The following is a 19420-nucleotide window of genomic DNA, read 5'->3' on the forward strand; positions in this document are numbered from 1 at the left end:
GTCAGATTACTGTTCCCAAAGTCACATAATGAACAGTTAGACTCAGAGTTATATGTCATAAAACATTTACACCTGTAGAACTTCAGGGGGTTGACAAGATGCACAAGGTTTCATTATCAGTTTCTAAAAATTAAAGGAAGAAATTAAAGAAACAAAGGCACAAAATTACAGAGCGGTTGAATGCATAAGTATGAATCGAGGAAGAAGGAGAAGCTAAGAAAGAAAGCGAGACAGAAAGAAAGACCGACGATGAATGTGTGCAGAAGGCAAAGGATCGGAAAAACAGCGGAAACAATTGTTAAATGTATCGTAAGTTCTCTCCTGAAACATTTTGTCTTGTGGAGAAAAGTCGATAATTTGAATTAAAAAAAAAACCCAATTCTCTAAAATACGATCACCCGTAGTGACTTTGTAAGACCGGGCTTTACATCCCTCACGGCAGAACCGATTGGATGGTAACAAGTTAAGGACATAAACATCAGAGCCTGCTCGATCTATCAGCTGGCCAATACTGGCCTGTCACAGATATACTGGTATCTGCATGTGTTGAAAAAAATCCTTTGGGTTACTTATAATTACTACATTCTAAGTTAAGTGTTCTGATTCCAGCACTGATGTCAGTTTAGATTATAAAGTCTGTTTTCAAACTGTAAAATATCTTGTCTCTGTTACATATCTTTGTCATAGGTGGTAACCACATTGAGGGATCCTTATCAGCAAAGGCAATTCTCATCTTATCTTAATCAGCTGGGCTCGAGAACACATTTGTGACATGAACAAAGATAATGGAAGTAAAGTCATCTGTTTAGCTTTTATCATGCATCATTACAAATCATGTTTTAACAGCAGCAAGTAGTCACACAGTGAGAAAAAACAACACATGGTTCCAATCCACCCGGAGCGTCCAGACCGCACCTAAACGCACCAAATAAACCAGTGTCCCTGAACTCAGCACAGTGTCTCGCACGAGCTCGAGTGGAGCTGAACAACTGCCGCAGAGGATGACAGGAGATTCATTATCATTGTTAATGAAGATAAATAACTTTTGCTTCTGAGCTTCAACCCAAACCATCCCGCAGCAACAGCAGAATAATGATCCGGCCCGAAACAAGCAGCCGAGCTTTTACACGAGAAATCAATGCGGCAACAAAAAAACCAGATGCCTTCAGCCTCTAAATACTACCGCAGACTTTCAATCACGCCGCACCAATCCCTCCAAAAATAAACAGTATTATTAAAACATCCAGAGGCTGGCACGACCCATTAAAAGAGGAGAAAATTGGAAAGGCTCAGCAGAACAACATCGTGTATCTCAGATATTGACTCTCTGCTATTCAACGCCCGTCTGATTTGATTAGATTTCCAGTCCGTGAAGAAGGTCACGGCAAACCAGAGAGTAATGCAAGGAAACCCAGAACACTAAAAGATTCAATACAAAGATTCTCAAATCTGCAGATCTGAAGACAGTAAACTGATTATTCTTATAGGTTTTGGGGAACAAGGTATTCGAAGACCTTGCACACTGGAAAATCACAGTGGGAATATTTCAGTATTTTTTTGATATTTGCATTATAAACAAAACCATCACCAGGTTATTGAAAATCTTAAATATATGTTGGATGCAGGATCAAAAAAGTCAGCAATGAAAGCAAACTAAAGAGGTAAAGGTTAATATAAATCTGCGAGAGATCAATAAATGGCACGCTTTGTGACCTTGTCCGTCAATAACGTCTGTAGATCGATGTGTTAAAGTGTTTGTCAGCGTGCCAGCAAACAACAAAAAGGCTGCTGCTGATCAGCAGTGAAAACTTCCCTTTCACTGGAATGCTCAAAACTGAAAGTGTATCCAGGAACCCTTATTTTCACATAAAAAATAAAGAAATAAAAGTGCCTGCGTTTGTGCACGATATAACAAAGTAGGCTGGGGATCAATAATTTATGCGTTCAGACATGTTAACTCTCTAAGTGTTTTCACATGAATTCTACATTCACTGTGTGAGAGGCTTGAATCTCCTTCTCGGCCATTTCATATGGAAAGATCTGCTGAGATGAGCTCTTCCTGTGTTGCTCTGACATCACTGATGAGACACACACACACGCGCACACACACACACACACACACACACACACACACTCACTCTCACACACACACACACACACACACACACACACACACACACACACACACACACACACCTACTTCATGAGATTGTTGAGGGAATACGCAAACTGCAAGCAAATTAAAAAAAAATTAAAAATGACTTAGAGATTCTGCAGGGGTGTTTTTAAATGTTTATCAATGTATGTGCCTACAATTAGAACTTCTCCTGTTAAGAAACATTTTATATAATTATCACTTTGTTTTACTTCATTATGATTTGTTATCTGTTTATAGAGGAACCTTTGGGTGCCCACCGGAGTGACAGATGAGACCGTCCCTTGAGGTCTAAAACCTCACCTCTCTCTCACTTTCTTATTCCTCTATGTTTATATTTTCCATCTGTTTTCCAGCTTATTCATCGTTGTACACTATAGTATTGTTACGCCATCTGTACTGCTTTTTTACTCTGACCATGTCTTTCTGTTTTACTGCACAGCACTTTGGCCAAACTTGGTTGTTTTGAAATATGCTTTTAAAGTTTAACTTTATTTGGTTTGATACTAAACATGAAATCTGCTTAAATGCTAAATCAGCACGTGTCTATAAATGATTTATTGAATGTTTAAGTATTGTTCATGAATAATAAATAAAGGGGGACATCAAGTAAAGTCTTGCCAAGATGATAAATTTAAATACATTGTTGGAACATCAATATACAGTCTTTCTTTAGGAGCTGTAAAAAAAAAAAAAAAAATCATTGTTATACAGTACATGTATATTATACATGTATTTAGGTGGATTTTATGCAGACACAAACATTTATGATGAGACCAAAAACAAACAGTCTTCAACAGCTCACTTCTACCATCTGAGAACAAACGTCGGCTTACATGGCTGCAAAAACACACACCTACACACAAGCACCGTCAACACCCACCTTCGAATTAAACACATATCTTTCATTTTCATTTAATTTAAGGTACTTAACCAACAGCTCGGTCCGTGGGCGGTGTTTGTCATATCAAGTCCAAAAAACGGCAGAGAAAAGAACTTAGTTTACGCGTGAAGCCTTCAAGGAGTGTTGAAGACGACGAAGAGGCTTGTTTACACAAAGCACCAGCGTGATTAAATAACTCATTAGTCAGCTGTGCAGCAAACAACAACATTAGGGCATTTACAACACACAACAGCACACGTTTAGCAACAATCAATATCATATATATGATATGATTTGGTGATTAGGACTAAAACTGAAGCTGCTGTGCTGCGTGTGCCTCTCCACGTGGTCACTCTCCGACATTTTAGAGCATTGCTTTTTCCATCTAAAGTGAATGGAAGTGATGTGCACTAACATCCCCAGAAGAAATAAACTAAAAATAACATTTGGGGCAAAAAAAGGAAAAAAAAAAAAAGAGGGGGGAGTCATGTTTTCTGACCCCGTCACATGGTACCTTTGGCGGTCCGGTCGGGCACATGCAGCACGTTTCGCAGATTACAGCTGCGGCGCTCTGAGTCACACACAGCTCCAATATGATGCAAAGTCACTGTGCTCTGATTAATCTGAGTATAATCCCCTGACAAGCCATTCAGTCTGCGCTCTGGCAGCTTGGTGGGAGGACGCTGTGTGTGCACAGTGGGGGCTGAGTTTACCGTGTGTCCGTCGACAAACACGGCTTTTTTTTTTTTTTTTTTTTAACGTCTTTTCGGGAGGCGCGTTCATACAAAAACACATCGTGTCCTCCCGAAAAGGAGACATGGAAAATAAAGCACGTTGTGTTCCCTCCCATCTCTCACCACTGTCCCTTCATGAGCCAAATTAGGCTCTAGACCGAGGACATGATGCTACAGCTGCCTGACAGCACTGCCTCCTCTCCTCTTTTGTTCCCAGCATCCTCCTCTCCTCTCCACTCCACTCCATCACTTCCTCCTCTCGCCCCTTCCTGCCCTCTGATACACTCTATCCCCGTCCCTCCATCATCTTTTCTCCCACTCTCTTCCTTTCTGTTCCACATTCTCCCTGCCCAAATGTGCCTCCTAGTTCATTTCCAGCAAATGAATACATGCATCTGCTGCAATATCGAGTGTATCATGCTGCGTCATTATGTTCTGCTTCACTCTAAGGGTGGAAATGTTAGTCAGTCCACGCACTTATATATCTCAACAACTACTGGATGGATTATCTTGAAAGTCATTCACGGTCCTCACAGGATGAACTTTGGTGAACCACTGACTTTTTCCCAAGCTGTACAGTTTTAAATAGAATGAAAACTGTTGGATAAACTGCCATAAATAAATCAAACATATTTTAGTGGACGTTAAATGATCCAATACTTTGACTATTGACCAATGTGATGGAAAAATTCCTTTTCATTATGGGTTGATGAATTTTGAACTATTTTGTTGAATATGATTTCTTATGCAAACGTATGAACACCTAACCTCTGCCCTATATGATTGTAACAGAGTCACGAACCAGCCAAAACTCAGATAGAAAGTCGCCTTCTTGTCTCATGTTTTATGTCTGATAATTTTATGCTTCGCACAGAGTCCCAGGTCATGCGTCATGAAGTTTTAACTTTATGTCTTGTGTGGATGAGAAGCCTGTCTGATTGGGATAGTCGTATGTACCTATGTGTGTAGCTTAATCACTGCTGGCACCGAGAGTGCTTGTCTCTTTCCCTGACCTTGTTGATATCTGTGTATAAATTGTGAACACTCCTTTACTCTGGGCTCATTCACTCAGCTCATGAATTTGACTGTGTGGTCAGTCCATCTGCAGATGGTTGGATTAAACTTACCGAAAAGACAGATCTGACTTTACTCTTTTATTGACAGAAATTTCCACCACACCAATGAACTAGACCAACCAATAACTAGAGGAAAGGTCAGTGGATCATCAGTCATTCGGATTGGGTCCTCAAGCGCCATGGCTACCTAAATACTTTTATTTACTTTTTTTTTTATCACAATATATCCAATAGAGATATTTCAGTAAAAGCTACAAATGTCAACCCCACAGTATGATGGTGGTGCAAGAAGAGAAGGGATCATGAGGATTCATCCTCCAGGGAACAGAAATGTCCAAAACTTCCTTGGTTGCTGAGTTATCGCTTTCTGGATCATCCGACCGACGCCGGCACTCAGAGGAGGCCGGACACTAGAGCAAAGCTAAAAATAAATCTGATATTCTTTTCTTGCCTGACTCATCTTTTTTCGCCATACACGATGTATGATATCAACATTTAAGATGAGGATCTTTCTGCTCACACCATCAGACAAATGGAACATGTGATTCAGGTTCATACATGTCCAAACACGTCCTTCCCTCCTCACCGCATGATTAACAGGCTGATTTACTCCGGTGGCCAAACACCTTTACTGTGACACAACTCTCCGGCTGATTATTACCTTGTTCTTGCTGCCAAAACTCAAAACTAAATCTGGACCTTGGCTGTAGATTCTTCTTTTACATTTACAGCTACATTCAGGGCATTAAGCAGACGCTTTTGTCCAAAGTGACTTACAATGAGTGCATTTGTCACAAGGAAGAAACCTCAACATATTAGCGTCGATAACTAAAAAGAAAAAAAAAGAAACAATTTTCAAGCTCCCATCTGAGCATAGTAGCTGCTATTCATCAAAGATACCCTAAGTACAAAAGTGCTATGATTTAAGTGGTTCCTGTTGTTTTGTTTAATTTTATTTCTTTTTTTGTGACATGACAAAATGTTCATTTCTTATTTTAATATTGGCTGAAAACACGAGTGGCTTGTGTGCCTTATTTCATGACCTCCGTGAGAACCTTGACCTTTGACCCTGAACAAATGCACTACAGACGATGCCTTCACAGGGTCTGTGGGGGGAGTGAAAACATCCATATCTGCACATTACGTTGCATGACACTTCATTATTTCAGCTATAATAAAAGCCAATAACCAACAGGGCGAATGGGTTTCAAGGAGAGTGTACCGCGGGCTTCTGGGTTATAGATTTGGTTAATAATGAAATGACCGGAATGTCCCTGAAGTAGAAGTGTGTGTGTGTGTGTGTATGAAGGTGGCTTAATTCAGTCTTATCAGTGTTTCCAGCTATTTCCACGCATGAGAGTAAATTGCTTCACTCGCTACTCGCAACAATAGCGACACATGAACTGCAGAATCATCATATAACCAGAAACCTAATGGTTTTATTTTGTTATGTAATTAAACCCCTTATAACATGCACCACATCCTTTAACAATTAATATCTTTCGAAGTATGGGTTAAGATGAGAAAGGAAGAATGAAAGTACCAACATCTTCTAATCAGCTCTCAATAACGGGTCCTGAGAATTTCCCTTTTTCCAGCCCCAAGCAATCGGCAGTCTTTCCTGCAGTGGTTGAAGCCCAGAATATAAAATATACCAGCCTTGAATAAAACATCAACCATGGCCTGAATACTGATGCTGCGAGAGAAGGAGAGGCAGGGAGGGAGGGAGGACGGGAGCAGGGAAGAGAAACCATGCAGTGGCGAACAACAGCTCAGTTTCAATTAACAAACGGAAAACCTCGAGCGACCGTCGCCATCGAAGCAGGACACCGCGCAGCAATGTCGAAGCTGAGTTTGTTCATTCACAATCCCAATGCATGAGGACAGTTAATGAGTTTACCTCACCAGCGCGCTCTCATTCAAAACGGGCCCATGGCATCTAACCACAGGACGGGCTAAGAATAGTCCTGGTGCAGACCGCGTCCGTCTGTCATTAACCTTCAGAACAAAGCTGACGTCAGAACAGTGAGAGATCCACAGACCTGTTTGCGGGCCTCCTGGCCATTGCATGTGCACTCCTGTCAGAAGTGATCCAGTTCATTCAGAAGAGGCTCTACTGAAGTTCTGCCTCTTCTGTTTGATACGTAACAGTAAATCAATGGGATTTTCATGATTTTAATGAGACACACAAAGAAAGAGCAGCTCATGTCACAAGCTGTGAGGAAGCTAACGTGGCATCACGTCGGTCTGGTTCAAGTACGACATGTACAGCAGCTTCATACTGACTGTAAACAATATCTGATCTACTATAGCATGATTGAAGAGGCAAAAGCATCAGTTCCCCTTATCTTAACAGAACAAACTCTAATAGTAATAGTTGTATATGAGGAGTTATCTCACATGTAGCATGCTGCCTGTATGTTAGCTAGTTATCATGTGATAGCATAATATAGGCAAGACTGCAGGATGTAATGTCAACATGACAAGGATGTCCCGCAGGGGGCCTGCTTATCAGACAGTAAGTAGTTTTGATGACATTGTGATTTAATTTGGTTTAATTTTAACAAATATTGGCTACTTGTATTTATGAAGCCACAACTTAACAGCAGAAATCAAACAATTGATCTCCTTTTTTTCTGTTGAATTATCGTACCGGAGTCATAACCATGACAACAAGTAGACGTAAGTGTGCACCTCTACAGAACGTGCATTTAAAATGATTGTCTTGGCTCACTGGTGCGTTCAGAACAACTCGACTTCAACGCACCAGGGAGAAAGTTGAAGCTCTGCCTCAAAGTCGCTTCGAATGAGTGTTGAGCATGTGAGATGCAGGATGCGCACTTTTGCTTTTGAGATCATCTCAGGAAATGAATTTAAATGAGACAAGACAGACTAAAACCAACGACCGATATAAGCATCACAAAAGTGTCAAATTATTCTACATTGTGGCATTTTTTGCATTATTGATTGTACATCGCATATTAGGGAAATTATTGTATAAATATGAGAATTATTGTTTATCTGGCAGCACTGATGGCCACATCTCATTGCGACGTGTAGCAGCAGCTCTGGAGATGATGAGTCATGTTCGTGACATGCTCCTGAGTCCACGGACAAAAAGTCATTGTTGTAAACGCTCTCTGAAGGATTTGTGTGATGTCAGGGAGATTAATGAGAACATCAGTTAGAGGAGAGGTGATGGAGGTGACATTTTGAACTCACACTTGCCAAAAAAAACAAACAAACAAACAAAAAAAACTGTCACTGCGGCTTTAACATATTGCAAAACATGTCTGAGGTTTGGTGAAAGACTTCTCTGTTTGAAAACTTCAGTCAGAGAGCAGCTTCAGGAGCCGGGATCAAACATCTGAGGATATAATGTTTGCACTTGTCAGAACCAGGGGGAAAGTCTCCTGATGGAGGCGTATGAGAGAAAGAGCTCTGCTGTGGAGAGCAGGAAGGCTTTTCTTTTAAGCCGGATTGGCAAATGACAAAAGTGAAGAGAGCTCAGTGATGAGGAGGAGCTAAATGAAGGTAAAGCGATACGGGGTACATCACTGCGGGTTCTGTGCTGCTGGACTCGATCCAGTGCAGCATTGCTTTTGCTGCATTGCTGATCCACACTGGGCCAAAACTGGAAGCACTGGGCTGGCTGGCTCGAGTGCATTCAAATCTTAAGAGATCATATCGACAATGAGTCTTTGTCCTTTTGACTCACGAGGACATAATAGTCATGACACGTCACATCTAACACTTGCCAAGTATCCCGGGGAGGTGCGTCCATGTTGGACAATTCTGCAGCTCACGATTTACAACCAGGGCCAAGGTTCAGAGCCAACACTGGTGGTGGTGTGCGATGTATGTCGTGACGCAGCATGTACAGAATGTAAAGGGCAGCGTGGGGATGGATGTTTATTTATCAGCAGTAATGATAATTATTCAAAGCATACTGTGGATGACATCAGTGGTGCAAATTAAGTGCTGCTGTTGCACTGCTGTGTTAAACCTCTACTTTACAACAACCAGGAGGCAAATATTTGCAGATTCAGAGTTTTAGTTAGAGTAAGCTCCACCTTCACCAGCTGCATCATTGGAGTGATACATAATGAACGCATTAAATAACTGTAAGAGTAAATAAAGCACAAACTGTGTATATGCTATATTCTGAAATTGGCCATTCTGCACAATAAGTGCTTTTACTTTTGGTATCTTTAAGTATATTTCCTGTCTTGTGATTCTACAACTACAAACTTTTACTGATTAATCACTGGATCCTTTGACCTAGATGAATTTATAGATATTGCCACAGTAGCACTCTACTGCAAAAGCTGCTGTTCATTTCCAAAGATGAGAGCTACAATTATTAATTTTCATAATCGACTAATACTTTCAGTTGCTTTATTCAAGCAAACTGGCAAACATTTTCTGGTTTTAGCTTCTAAAAAAATTGGGATATCCGTGTTTTTACTTGGGGATTCCAGCCGTCACACGAAGTTCTGGGAAACTGGCATTTTTCATTTCAAAGAGATTTTGTGGACAACTTGTATTAATGAAAGCAACTGTTGGTTGCAGGCCTACCCAGAATTCTTAGATAAAGAAACAGACAGAGAGAGACATGATGCAAATATCAACGGAGAGATTTCAGGTTGGTGGAAATTTCTCCTTAAACCCTCGGGAGAGTGAATCCCTGCAGGTCAGCCGTTCTCCACACTTGCTCCTGTTCGACAGTCTCCTCCTCCTCCTGCTGCTCTCTCCTTCAGTATCTCTCGGCTGAATCCTCCCTCAGCCTATCTCTCCCCTACCTGCTCAAGGCTGCTCTCTATCTACTTCTCTTTCCCCCCCCTTTCTTGTCCTCTCTTATCTCTCTTTCCTTTGCTCCACTCTCTCCGTCCCTCCTGCCCATCTGTTATCTCCCAGCTGGATCTGTTTTACGCTGCACTGCAGTAGGAACCGCGAGGATCCAGGCTGGATGAGTCACCCACTCACAATCTGCTGCCCTAAAGCCCTGCAGGCGTCAGCCCCATTCACGACCCCACTGCTGTCCACGGGCACGCACGGATGTACATCGATGCATCCTCACGTGCACGCCTGCACATTGGATACCCTTTTCTTTTCTGAGGAAAGAAATGCCTGCACACATGCACACGATGAATTGGATCTAAAATGGACCGAGAAAGAGAGTCCTCGATCCTTAATTACTTGCCTCCGAGCTAGAATGAGAGGGTTTCCTGTTGATTAATCAGAAAACCACACGAAACACACCGAGGGTGAGATGTGTGTAGAGCTGGTCAGTATTCAGCACACACACTGGGAAACCTCTACTCGAACCAGGGCTGACTGCAAAGTAAAGGATTACTGCTCCACAGTCCACTGTAAGAAATATACCCCATTTAAAATTTACAGCAGCTTCTTGCTCCCTACAAAACCTAAAAGTAACGACTCACTACGCGCCCACTCCGGCTTGACAGATTCTCTTGTTCCTGTGCAGAACATGGGTCGTATAACACTCGTCCAGCTGCTCCGCAAAGGAGTCTTGGCGCCGTGTTCCAGCTAAGAGCCGAAGCCATTGTTAAAAAAAGAAACATAATAGGCAGCTTTTACTGGCTGACTTTATGATGTGATGTGTCTCTCTGATCTGCAGGTATTCTACTGCTTTCATTTAAAAAAGTAGGACAGCTTGTTTCTTCGCGCTGTAAATTTCCATGCGTATATTTGTCACACTAAACAGCCTCAATAAAGAAAGCGACTGCACACGGCGTTCACATAAATCTGAAGATATACTGAACCAGTGACGCTTGAAGCCTGGATTCATCTCTGTGATTAGATTTGATATCATTACATAATAATTGATGGACTGTATACGGCCCATAAGGTGTTGATCTGCAGCCAGGGGGATATTTCCCACCCAACGCTAAAACATAAACTGATCTGGATTTGTTGAGACATGAACAAAAGCAACTCCTTCTTCTGTGTGTCACCCAAAATGAAAATTCAGTCATTATTTATTCACTCCACAAGACCCTTCTGGAACTTTACAGCAATACAGCATCCTCCCAAGCGACTCAAGTATATGGGGATGGTAATCAATATCTTCGGGAACCCTGAGGCCACAAATTGATTTGAAAAGACGTTATTTACACCCTTTAGAAAGCTGAAATCTTCACTGCTGTGTGTCGGGGGTGTAAATGACGTCCCTTCAAATCAAATTTGGATTTTGGGGCTTGGATTATGCTGAAGGAGATGTTTGGAGCCATTTTATTGTTGCTTGTTTTTGTTGTTTTGATTTTTAACATTCTACTTCAGTTATTTAGGAGAATGCGTTAACGCTGTTTTGCAGTTAAGTTCCCGGGATCGTGGACGATACACGTGGGTGAGCAGATAATGACTGAACTTCATTTTGGGGTGTACTTATTCTGGCTCTCTCAAACTCACTTACATGAACTAAAAAAAGGGGGGAAAAGAAGAATTTAAACATAAGATGCACAAGGAAGCAGCCATTCTTGTGAAGAAGCTTGTAAGTCTTTTTCTGACACTGACAAGATGCAAGCAGCCATTTTACTTGGAAAATACTGCAGCACAAACCCCCCCAAAGACTGTTTTCCCTCTCACTCTGGCACACTTTCTCAGGCTTCCTTACCATCCTCTTCATCGCCCCGCGTTCTCCCGCAGTTTCTATTTATTAAACATTTTTCTGTCTTCCCGCTGGCAGCACACACTCACTCACTCACTCACTCACTCACTTACTCGCTCGCTCCGTTGAGGGAGGTAAAACATTCTCTCAGCAGCCTTAAGATAGATAGAAAAACTGGTATTCAAACTGGGGTTTGATTAAAGCAAACAGACGAGCAGGACTGTGAGGCTTCAGGAGCTGCACGGTGCAGTTGTCTAAACCATTAGTGGAGGGGACACAACCGGCATGCATGCACACACACACACACACACACACACACACACACACACACACACACACACACACACACACACACACACAAACACGAGTCTCTGCATGGGAACCGAGCCACCATGAAAAGTAGCATCTGCTCAAAGCATGACTCATTTCACTCCGAGGTGGAGTTGACTTGTGACGTCATAAGCGAGAAATCGTCACCTTTGAAAATACGGCAGACAGAAACATTTTGTCTCTGCTTAAAACAATAAGAGGACGAATATCAGGCTGACATTTTTCCAACTGTCTCATGGCATTCAAATCTATTAGAGTGTAGTAGAATATTTTATATATCGTAAGCCACGGTGGGAACGAGTAACGGCACGCTGAATAAACATGTACCTATTTTCAAAAGGCAACTCCTCTGGAACCTTCTGGGTTTTACCCTTCATGCCCCGTGTGCTTCCATTCTTTATAAAATGGCCCCCGTTATTAATGCACCACTCTGAGCCCCGATGTCCTTGGGTGAGAGCGAGAGAGAGAGTGAGAGAGAGAGAGTGAGAAAGTGAGAGAGAGAGACAGAGATGCCTGCCATCGCAGACAAGTGTGATTGTGGTCGTGTGAAATAAATTACTCAGTGATGTATGTGAGAAGGTGAAGCTGAGGTTGTTTAAGTGTGCTTGTGTGGGAATCTCATAAATTCCCAGCGACTTCACAGCATTCTACCTTTTATGGGCCGTTTCTCTCAGGCTGAGTGCATGGAAGTCCATAATGAAGAAATGACCCCGGTCCCCCCATGCACAGAGTGAGGATCTTCATCCTCCCACAAAGCAGATGCTGCACATTTAACTTCAGACAAAGCTGCACAGCTAATTAGCTGTGCACAGGGCTCGAAGGTCAACGCAGCGTTTTAGGATGTGCAATCTGTTCCAATCTGCACATCAACCGGTGTGACATTATTGTGGCTTTATTTATTTACTGAAATGTTTAATCTTGTGATTTCATGTCGTCCACATTGAGAGATTTTGCTGCTTATAGCAAGGAAGCCTGTCATTTAATATCCTCAATATTGGATACGTGAGTAAATGTAAAAATATTAAAATACATTTCCCAGTAATAAATGTACCAACAGTATCATATCAGACCAGATATTCAGCTTTTTCTAACTACTGAAATATTTTTTCTGGTAAAATGAATTAGTTCTACATTGTGCGAATAATCCAGTGCCTCTTAAATAATTTCCGTTTCTCCCCCCTTCACACTTTGTGATAGAAAATTGTGATAATGCACCTCAACACTGGTAGCCACCCACCAATACAACAGAAAAAAAACAAGGGGAAATAGATGTTAGAGTAGCTGCACCGGGAGATGACAGACGAGAGCAACACTATCCACAAATGGCAGAATAACATTGTTAATGTAAATCTTTTGGCCACTATAATCTGAAATCTTAACAGCTCTCAAATTTTATCTCTTTAAATTAGCTGTAGGCTAGCTGTATCCACCTGTTTCTGGACTTTATGCTCAGCTAAACTGAACTAAGCCAACTGGCTGCTGCATATTGTAGATTGTAGATATAACAGTCATATCAATCCTCTCATCTAATGCACAGCGATAAAGGAAACAAAACATATTTCCCCCAAAATTCAAAATGTGCCTTTAATGCTGACGTCATTTCTGCCAAACTCATATCTGATTCTGTTTAATCCCTGGTCCTGTCCCTTAATCCATGTGACCCCCTCTTCACGTGGTGGGGTGGGGTGGGGGTACTGCTCAGGTTTGGTTGGAGGGTGAGTGTGTGTGCGTGTGTGTGCGTGTGTAAATAGCCAGATTGCTGTTAGTCTGGGCCTGGATTATGGGGGGCTGTGGCACAGGAACAGAGGGGTTGATGGGAGCCTTCTGCCACAGGGAATCTGTGTGAATGTGTGTGTGTTGGGTGGGTGGGGGGACGAGGAACAGACGGCAGGAGACCACAGAGAGAGCTAACTCTGTGCCTCGAGCTGACTGAATCACATTGGGAATAAAAACTAGAGTAATGAAGACGGCGCAGCGTTAAAAAAAAATAAAAAATCTACAAATTCAGATGTATCCGCTACATATTTACACACTCAGCCACACCTCTTTATTCATGCACACTCACAGCCAAATAACCGAATGCATATTTACAGACACAAATGCTCTCATGCAGCCCTCGCCTCAAACACAGACACAGATGAACATGAGGCTGTTGAGGAACATCTGCAGTGAGAGAGAGAGAGAGAGAGGGATAGAGGGAGAGAGGGCTCTGCTAATGGGTGACAATAGACTCATCACACAGAATTAACACAATCTGTGCAGCCATCTAATGCCCCGCGTGGGCTGCTGTCAACTCCCAATCTGAGCTCCTGATTAAAACTGAGAAGTGTGTTAACAGCAGAGTTGCGATTCATTTTTTATTGAATCCGGAAACATAATGAAACTCTTCCAGGTCTGGTTCTGCGAGGGGCTGCTCTTCAAGAGTGTTTTTTTTTTTTTTTCTGGCTTTAATCATCGGCATAAGCCTCCAGACTGTCAGAGTGTCACCGTAACAGAATCACAAAGGACTCACGGCAGCATAAATCAATTAAAAATACAACACTGGACTTCATTGACTGTGTCACCATATTGGACCCCAGCTAAGTTATTCGGGTCCAACATGCAATCAGGAGAGTTAAGTATCTGCAGATGCTGACCTTCGGGAGATACGCTATTATGGGTGTCAGAATTAAATCATTATTCCTTCATATCTCAGTGACAACCGCTCATAAAAATGACAGATGATGCAAACTGGGAGCTGTAAAACTCAAGCCCATTTGTAGGAGAGGTGAACTGGAGAACAAGGGAGGAGAGGAGCTTGTACATGTGACTCAGCCAGGCTACAGGCCTCCTGCTGTGTGACGCCCCGGAGCTGCCTGTCAATGTCACTGTGACTCACCCGCGAGACAACGGACAACCGCCCTGAGATGCGCTGGTGCTTCCAGCTAACACCAGAAATAAAAGTCTTCCCAAAGCTGCGGAGTTGGTGGGAGGAGGCCGCGGGGACGGATCCGCTCGTACCTCTGACCATCAAGATCCCATTACGGCCGGCGCTGGGACAGCTTCCAAAGCTAATGATGGTTAAACTCTTCAGTCTGAGCTCTCTGGAATAAAAATAAGACCCTAAAATGGCTGCGATGGATGGAGGAATACTCTGAGTAACCTTCAAGTGAATATCATATGACGCATTAGGCCTACATCCAAGAATAACAAATGATTCAGCATAATGCACCAGTCAGTTTAGGAACTCTTCAATAAAACATTTACTAATGTTACAAAAAAGGAAATAAAGGCGGTTAGCAGAGGAGGGCTGGGTATCCAACATCGATACTGTTATGTAACAGACCGACTTGCCTTGATACTATCGTGTATCATCAATGTCTTGACGTCTGATAGCAAATTTCAATACCTAAGGAGTTAATCTCATCAGCGTCAGTCAGCCAATAAGCATGCAGCATGCTTGTTGTGACAAGATCCAACAGCGCTGGTGATTGGCTGTCTCGAGGCATGCAGGAAAAACACCAGGTCACGCCCGGAGATGTAGCTCACCGCGTGTATGTGTCATAAAATGTTATTTTCTTTACTGGATTTCATAAAATTGGTATTGGTAAGAATATCTTTCAGGAACTGGTATCTTCTCTTTTTACCCAGACCTAAAGGACAGACAGTGGTACAACGGCTAGAAAGCAAAGCACCGCCTGCTGATGGATCACTGGGACTATTCACACTTCAAACTAGAATGGCACTTAGTAGAGTGTATACCTCCCGGATGAATTAATGTAAATGTTGGACCAAGAAAACGAAACACCTCTCACATCTCGGAATGTTACAGACTATTGTAGCCACCTAAAGAATACATTTGTGTATATACGTGTTTCAATGTTATTGGTGCTTTACGCTGATGTCAGTCTTTGGCACTGCCGCTCGTGCACAAGAATACAGATGTTGAGGGTATATAGTGCTAACGGAGAAAGCTCGACGGCAATATAAAGCGCCCAAAATGGCCGGAACATATGTGCATTGTAACATACATCTTGTCAGGGACTTATTTTAGTCTTGCTGCTGGTTCGGGTTACAGCAGCACATTGCTCCGCTTCCTCTGCTGCCGCTCCACACAGGCTGAGAGCTGATGGTCATCTCCTGCAGATTATACACTAATTAGGCACTGATCATTCAACCTGAACTATCACTTCTTCAAGGTGTTTTAGGCGTTGGTGTCTTCAAGGTGTTTTTCATGGCTTTATTGGCTGAACAGCTTGAGGGACAAGAGAGGAGGGGTGACGCTCAGCAAAGGGGCCGCCGGCTGGACTCGCGCCCTCAGCCGCTACAGCGAGAACAACGCCTCTGTGCACCAAATGAGCTGCTGGGGCGGCCATGAATCATGACTTTAAAGAAAAGGAAAGACAGATCATGAAATCCGTCTGTTAATGGCGTCTACTCCCTCCATTCAAGTGTTGTGGAAATCCATCCAGTAGTTTCTGTTTGATCCTGCTCACGAACCAACAAACGGCCACCACGAACCATATCGCCATCAAAAGTGAGGTGACTCCCAGCACCAGGACCACACCCGTGACTGGAGGCACATGATAAACACCACTGAACCCTTTCACTGTGTTAAAAAAAAAAAAAAAATCAATTCTCAAATGGTAAGACGGACTAAAATACCTTAAAATAATAATAATAATAATAATAATAATAATAATAATAATAATAATAATAAGATAAACCAAAGTGTCCAGGATGGTCTCAGGCGCACAGAGAGGAGCAGAGTCTCCACACCTTCCCTCCATGAGCCCACCTCACCTGATTGGCTCCCACATTGAGCACGGATCCTACAGTCCCCTGTGCTTACAGCACGACAGTGAACACATCCTTTGATTCACCACTGCTGGTTTCCCCGCAATAGGCGATAAATGCGTTTAGAGGGCGCCGAGGTCATGGCGTGCCGCTGCTGACAGGAGCGGATTTCCGCCGAGGCGCACTTAACGATTGCGTAACATCTTGCGCGTCGGAGTTCCCGCTGAAGGAGAGCACCGATTTTTTTTTTTTTTTTTTTTTTTTAAAATAATACTACCTCCTTTCATTCAGGGGCCAAACAAACAGCCGCATTACCAGTGTGATCGGCTGCCATGAGCTGCAGCTCTGGAGCTTTTCTGTGCGCGGAATGTCATCTGAAGGGTACCGAGAGGAACTGACGTCCCCCCGGCATCACAACCCCATCATCATCCTCCTCATCCTCACTGTCGTGTAAAAATCGGCGTCGCAAATAGCAACCACATTACAACTGAGTCTGCAGCGTGAAACACGAGTGATAAATTATTCTGTTGGCGCATTGCTGCAGTCTTTTTTTTTTTTTTCCAGTGGAGCAGGTTTCAGCACCGGGACAGCAGCCGGTGAGAGACTCAGAGGTAACAGATGGAGCTCTACTACAACATGAGGGCGCGATGAGGAGGGATGATTTTACGCGTTTTTAACAACACGCGTAAAAAAAAAAAGAAAAAAAAAATATGAATCTCTACCATCTCGAACATGCACTGGTGTGATCCGGTGCTCGGGACGTCGAGTCCCCTCTTACCTGAGTGGCTTTGTGGAATTGCTTCTTCAGCCCCGCTACAGACATGGTCGCTACACGGTGGATCTAAGCTGAGGATGTGAACTGGTGGTGCTGCGGGTTGTGGTGGCGGTGAGGAGGAAAGATCTCGGTCCTAAAGTGTGAATTTTTTTTTTCTCCTTCTGGATGTGGAGATCTCGCAGCCGTCGCTAAGTCCTGTCTACGCTGGTCTTCACCGGAGGGATCTCCTGCCAGGAGTAAAAAAAAAAGAAAAAGAAAAGGAGGGCTGATTAAAGCCTCGATCAGGCTATTGGATGTCAGAGCCACATGTCTAAAACGGCGCTGACGTCGGAGCCAGCTTCGTTTTTTTTTTTTTTTTTTTTTTTTAAAGCGTCCGCCTACTCACAGCGGCCGGGCCGGCGCGCTAAAAACAGGCTGCTGAGGTATTTTCTAATTTAAGATCGTTTAGGGACAAGGACGAGCTGGGAAGGGGGAAGAACAAGACAGAGACTTGTAGGGTTAATCTCTGAGATGGTGCAGAGAAAATTAGATTCACTTCCACCGCCCGAGAAAGAAAGAAAGAAAGAAAGAAAGAAAGAAAGAAAGAAAGAAAGAAAGAAAGACAGACACTCAGGTGTAGGAGACTGTACAACCAGTGAACGTGCTTTCCCTCCTGCCAGGACTCGATCCCTCTCCAGCACCCTGGACAGCACCCATCGACAGACGTCCCACTGCGCCCAGACTGACTTACTAACTCACTTCCCTCCTGTTCCATCAGGAAATGGAAATGACTCTACTTAGCGACATAGAATAAAAGATAAAACACAAAGAGGGTCCAGATGTAAAAAAAAAAAAATAATAATAAATAAACAAAAATGGTGATTTCAACACAACACGCGTGAATAAAAATAAAATGCAAAATGTCGAGGAAAATGTGCAGATAGGCAAACTTTCGAGCAGAGAGGATTTAAATCAAATGGAGGATTTCATGACATAGTTTTAATGTTGCTTGACTGGAAACAGGAGTAATGTTACACAATCGCACGGCAAGGGCCAATCTGTTCTGGAGCTTTCGACTGCATCACCTGATCTTCATCAGCAGATGGAGTTTGCCCAGTTGTGAAAGAAGTGTTGTGGCTCAGATTTATATGTTCTGGAGCACTTATAGAATTATTAGTGTTCACAGCTTTCCAGATGGCAGACAAAACAGGCTTCTAACTATGCAAATTATATAGGCAACACAAATGAATACATCACATGTTTTCTTTTACCCCGTTCATTTGATATTCTTGCTGTTTCATCTAGTCTACCTAATGCTTACTGTTTGATTTTTGTATTTTATAGGACATTTGGGGGACACTGACAAGAAGCCTCTTCTGCAAAATGACCTGCCGACAGACACTTTAATCATGGGTAACCACAATTCTTACACATTAAAGTGTGTTTACAGCTCTTGGAGGGAACTAATGCATGTGAGAGAAAAGTAGTGTAATACCCTCTGTGGCTCCAGAGGAATCTGCATGCACTCTGATAAATTCCTTACAGTGATGTCACTTAGATGCTAAATTGCATTGTGGGTAACAACAGGTGTTGAAAAGCAGCCCACTGGTCCAGCGTTTCCCTCTTAAACCATGTTGGACTCATTGTGGAGAGTTTTATGGGCCATTTCTTTCTAATGTATTCTCATTCCTTTTCAAAACTGGCAGCCTACATTACCCACAATGCAATTCAGCCACTGAGTGACATCGCTGGAGGCAATTCCTCAGTTTACATGATTAAATTACTTCCTCTGGAGCCACATAAGGCTTTACACTACTTGTTTTTATTTTTCACATTTGCACTTGTCATCCCCAATACCTATACACTATAATAGAAGAAATTGGCGGAATTACCCTTTAAGTGAAGTATCTGAATACTTCCAGTAAAATCAGACAACATTTACTGGTGTGAAACAAAAAGCAGGTTTGTCACAATACAAGATGTTCAGGACAGACACACGTGGTCACGTTCACTCATAGACTGTAGAGGATGTTTAATGTGAGCACAGCTTTCTGAAAATAAGATATTGATAACAATGACAT

General features: G+C 42.7%; 1 protein-coding gene across 5 annotated transcripts in view; it reads right to left on the reverse strand.

Moving 5' to 3' along the window:
* The window catches only part of sh3gl2a (SH3 domain containing GRB2 like 2a, endophilin A1), a 40035-nt gene extending 22388 nt beyond the window's left edge, over nt 1-17647 (reverse strand). The window contains exon 1 of one of the 5 annotated variants that reach the window (XM_037101707.1): nt 17364-17647. In XM_037101707.1, coding sequence (XP_036957602.1) covers nt 17364-17408 — 45 coding nt within the window. In that variant the 5' untranslated portion in view covers nt 17409-17647. The remainder of the gene's footprint in view (nt 1-17363) is intronic. The other 4 variants (XM_037101723.1, XM_037101736.1, XM_037101729.1 and 1 more) reach the window with 4 other exon arrangements.
* Between the last annotated feature and the right edge of the window lie 1773 nt (nt 17648-19420).

This window comes from Acanthopagrus latus, chromosome 1 (genome assembly GCF_904848185.1).
Source record: "Acanthopagrus latus isolate v.2019 chromosome 1, fAcaLat1.1, whole genome shotgun sequence".
In the NCBI taxonomy this organism is placed as follows: domain Eukaryota; kingdom Metazoa; phylum Chordata; class Actinopteri; order Spariformes; family Sparidae; genus Acanthopagrus; species Acanthopagrus latus.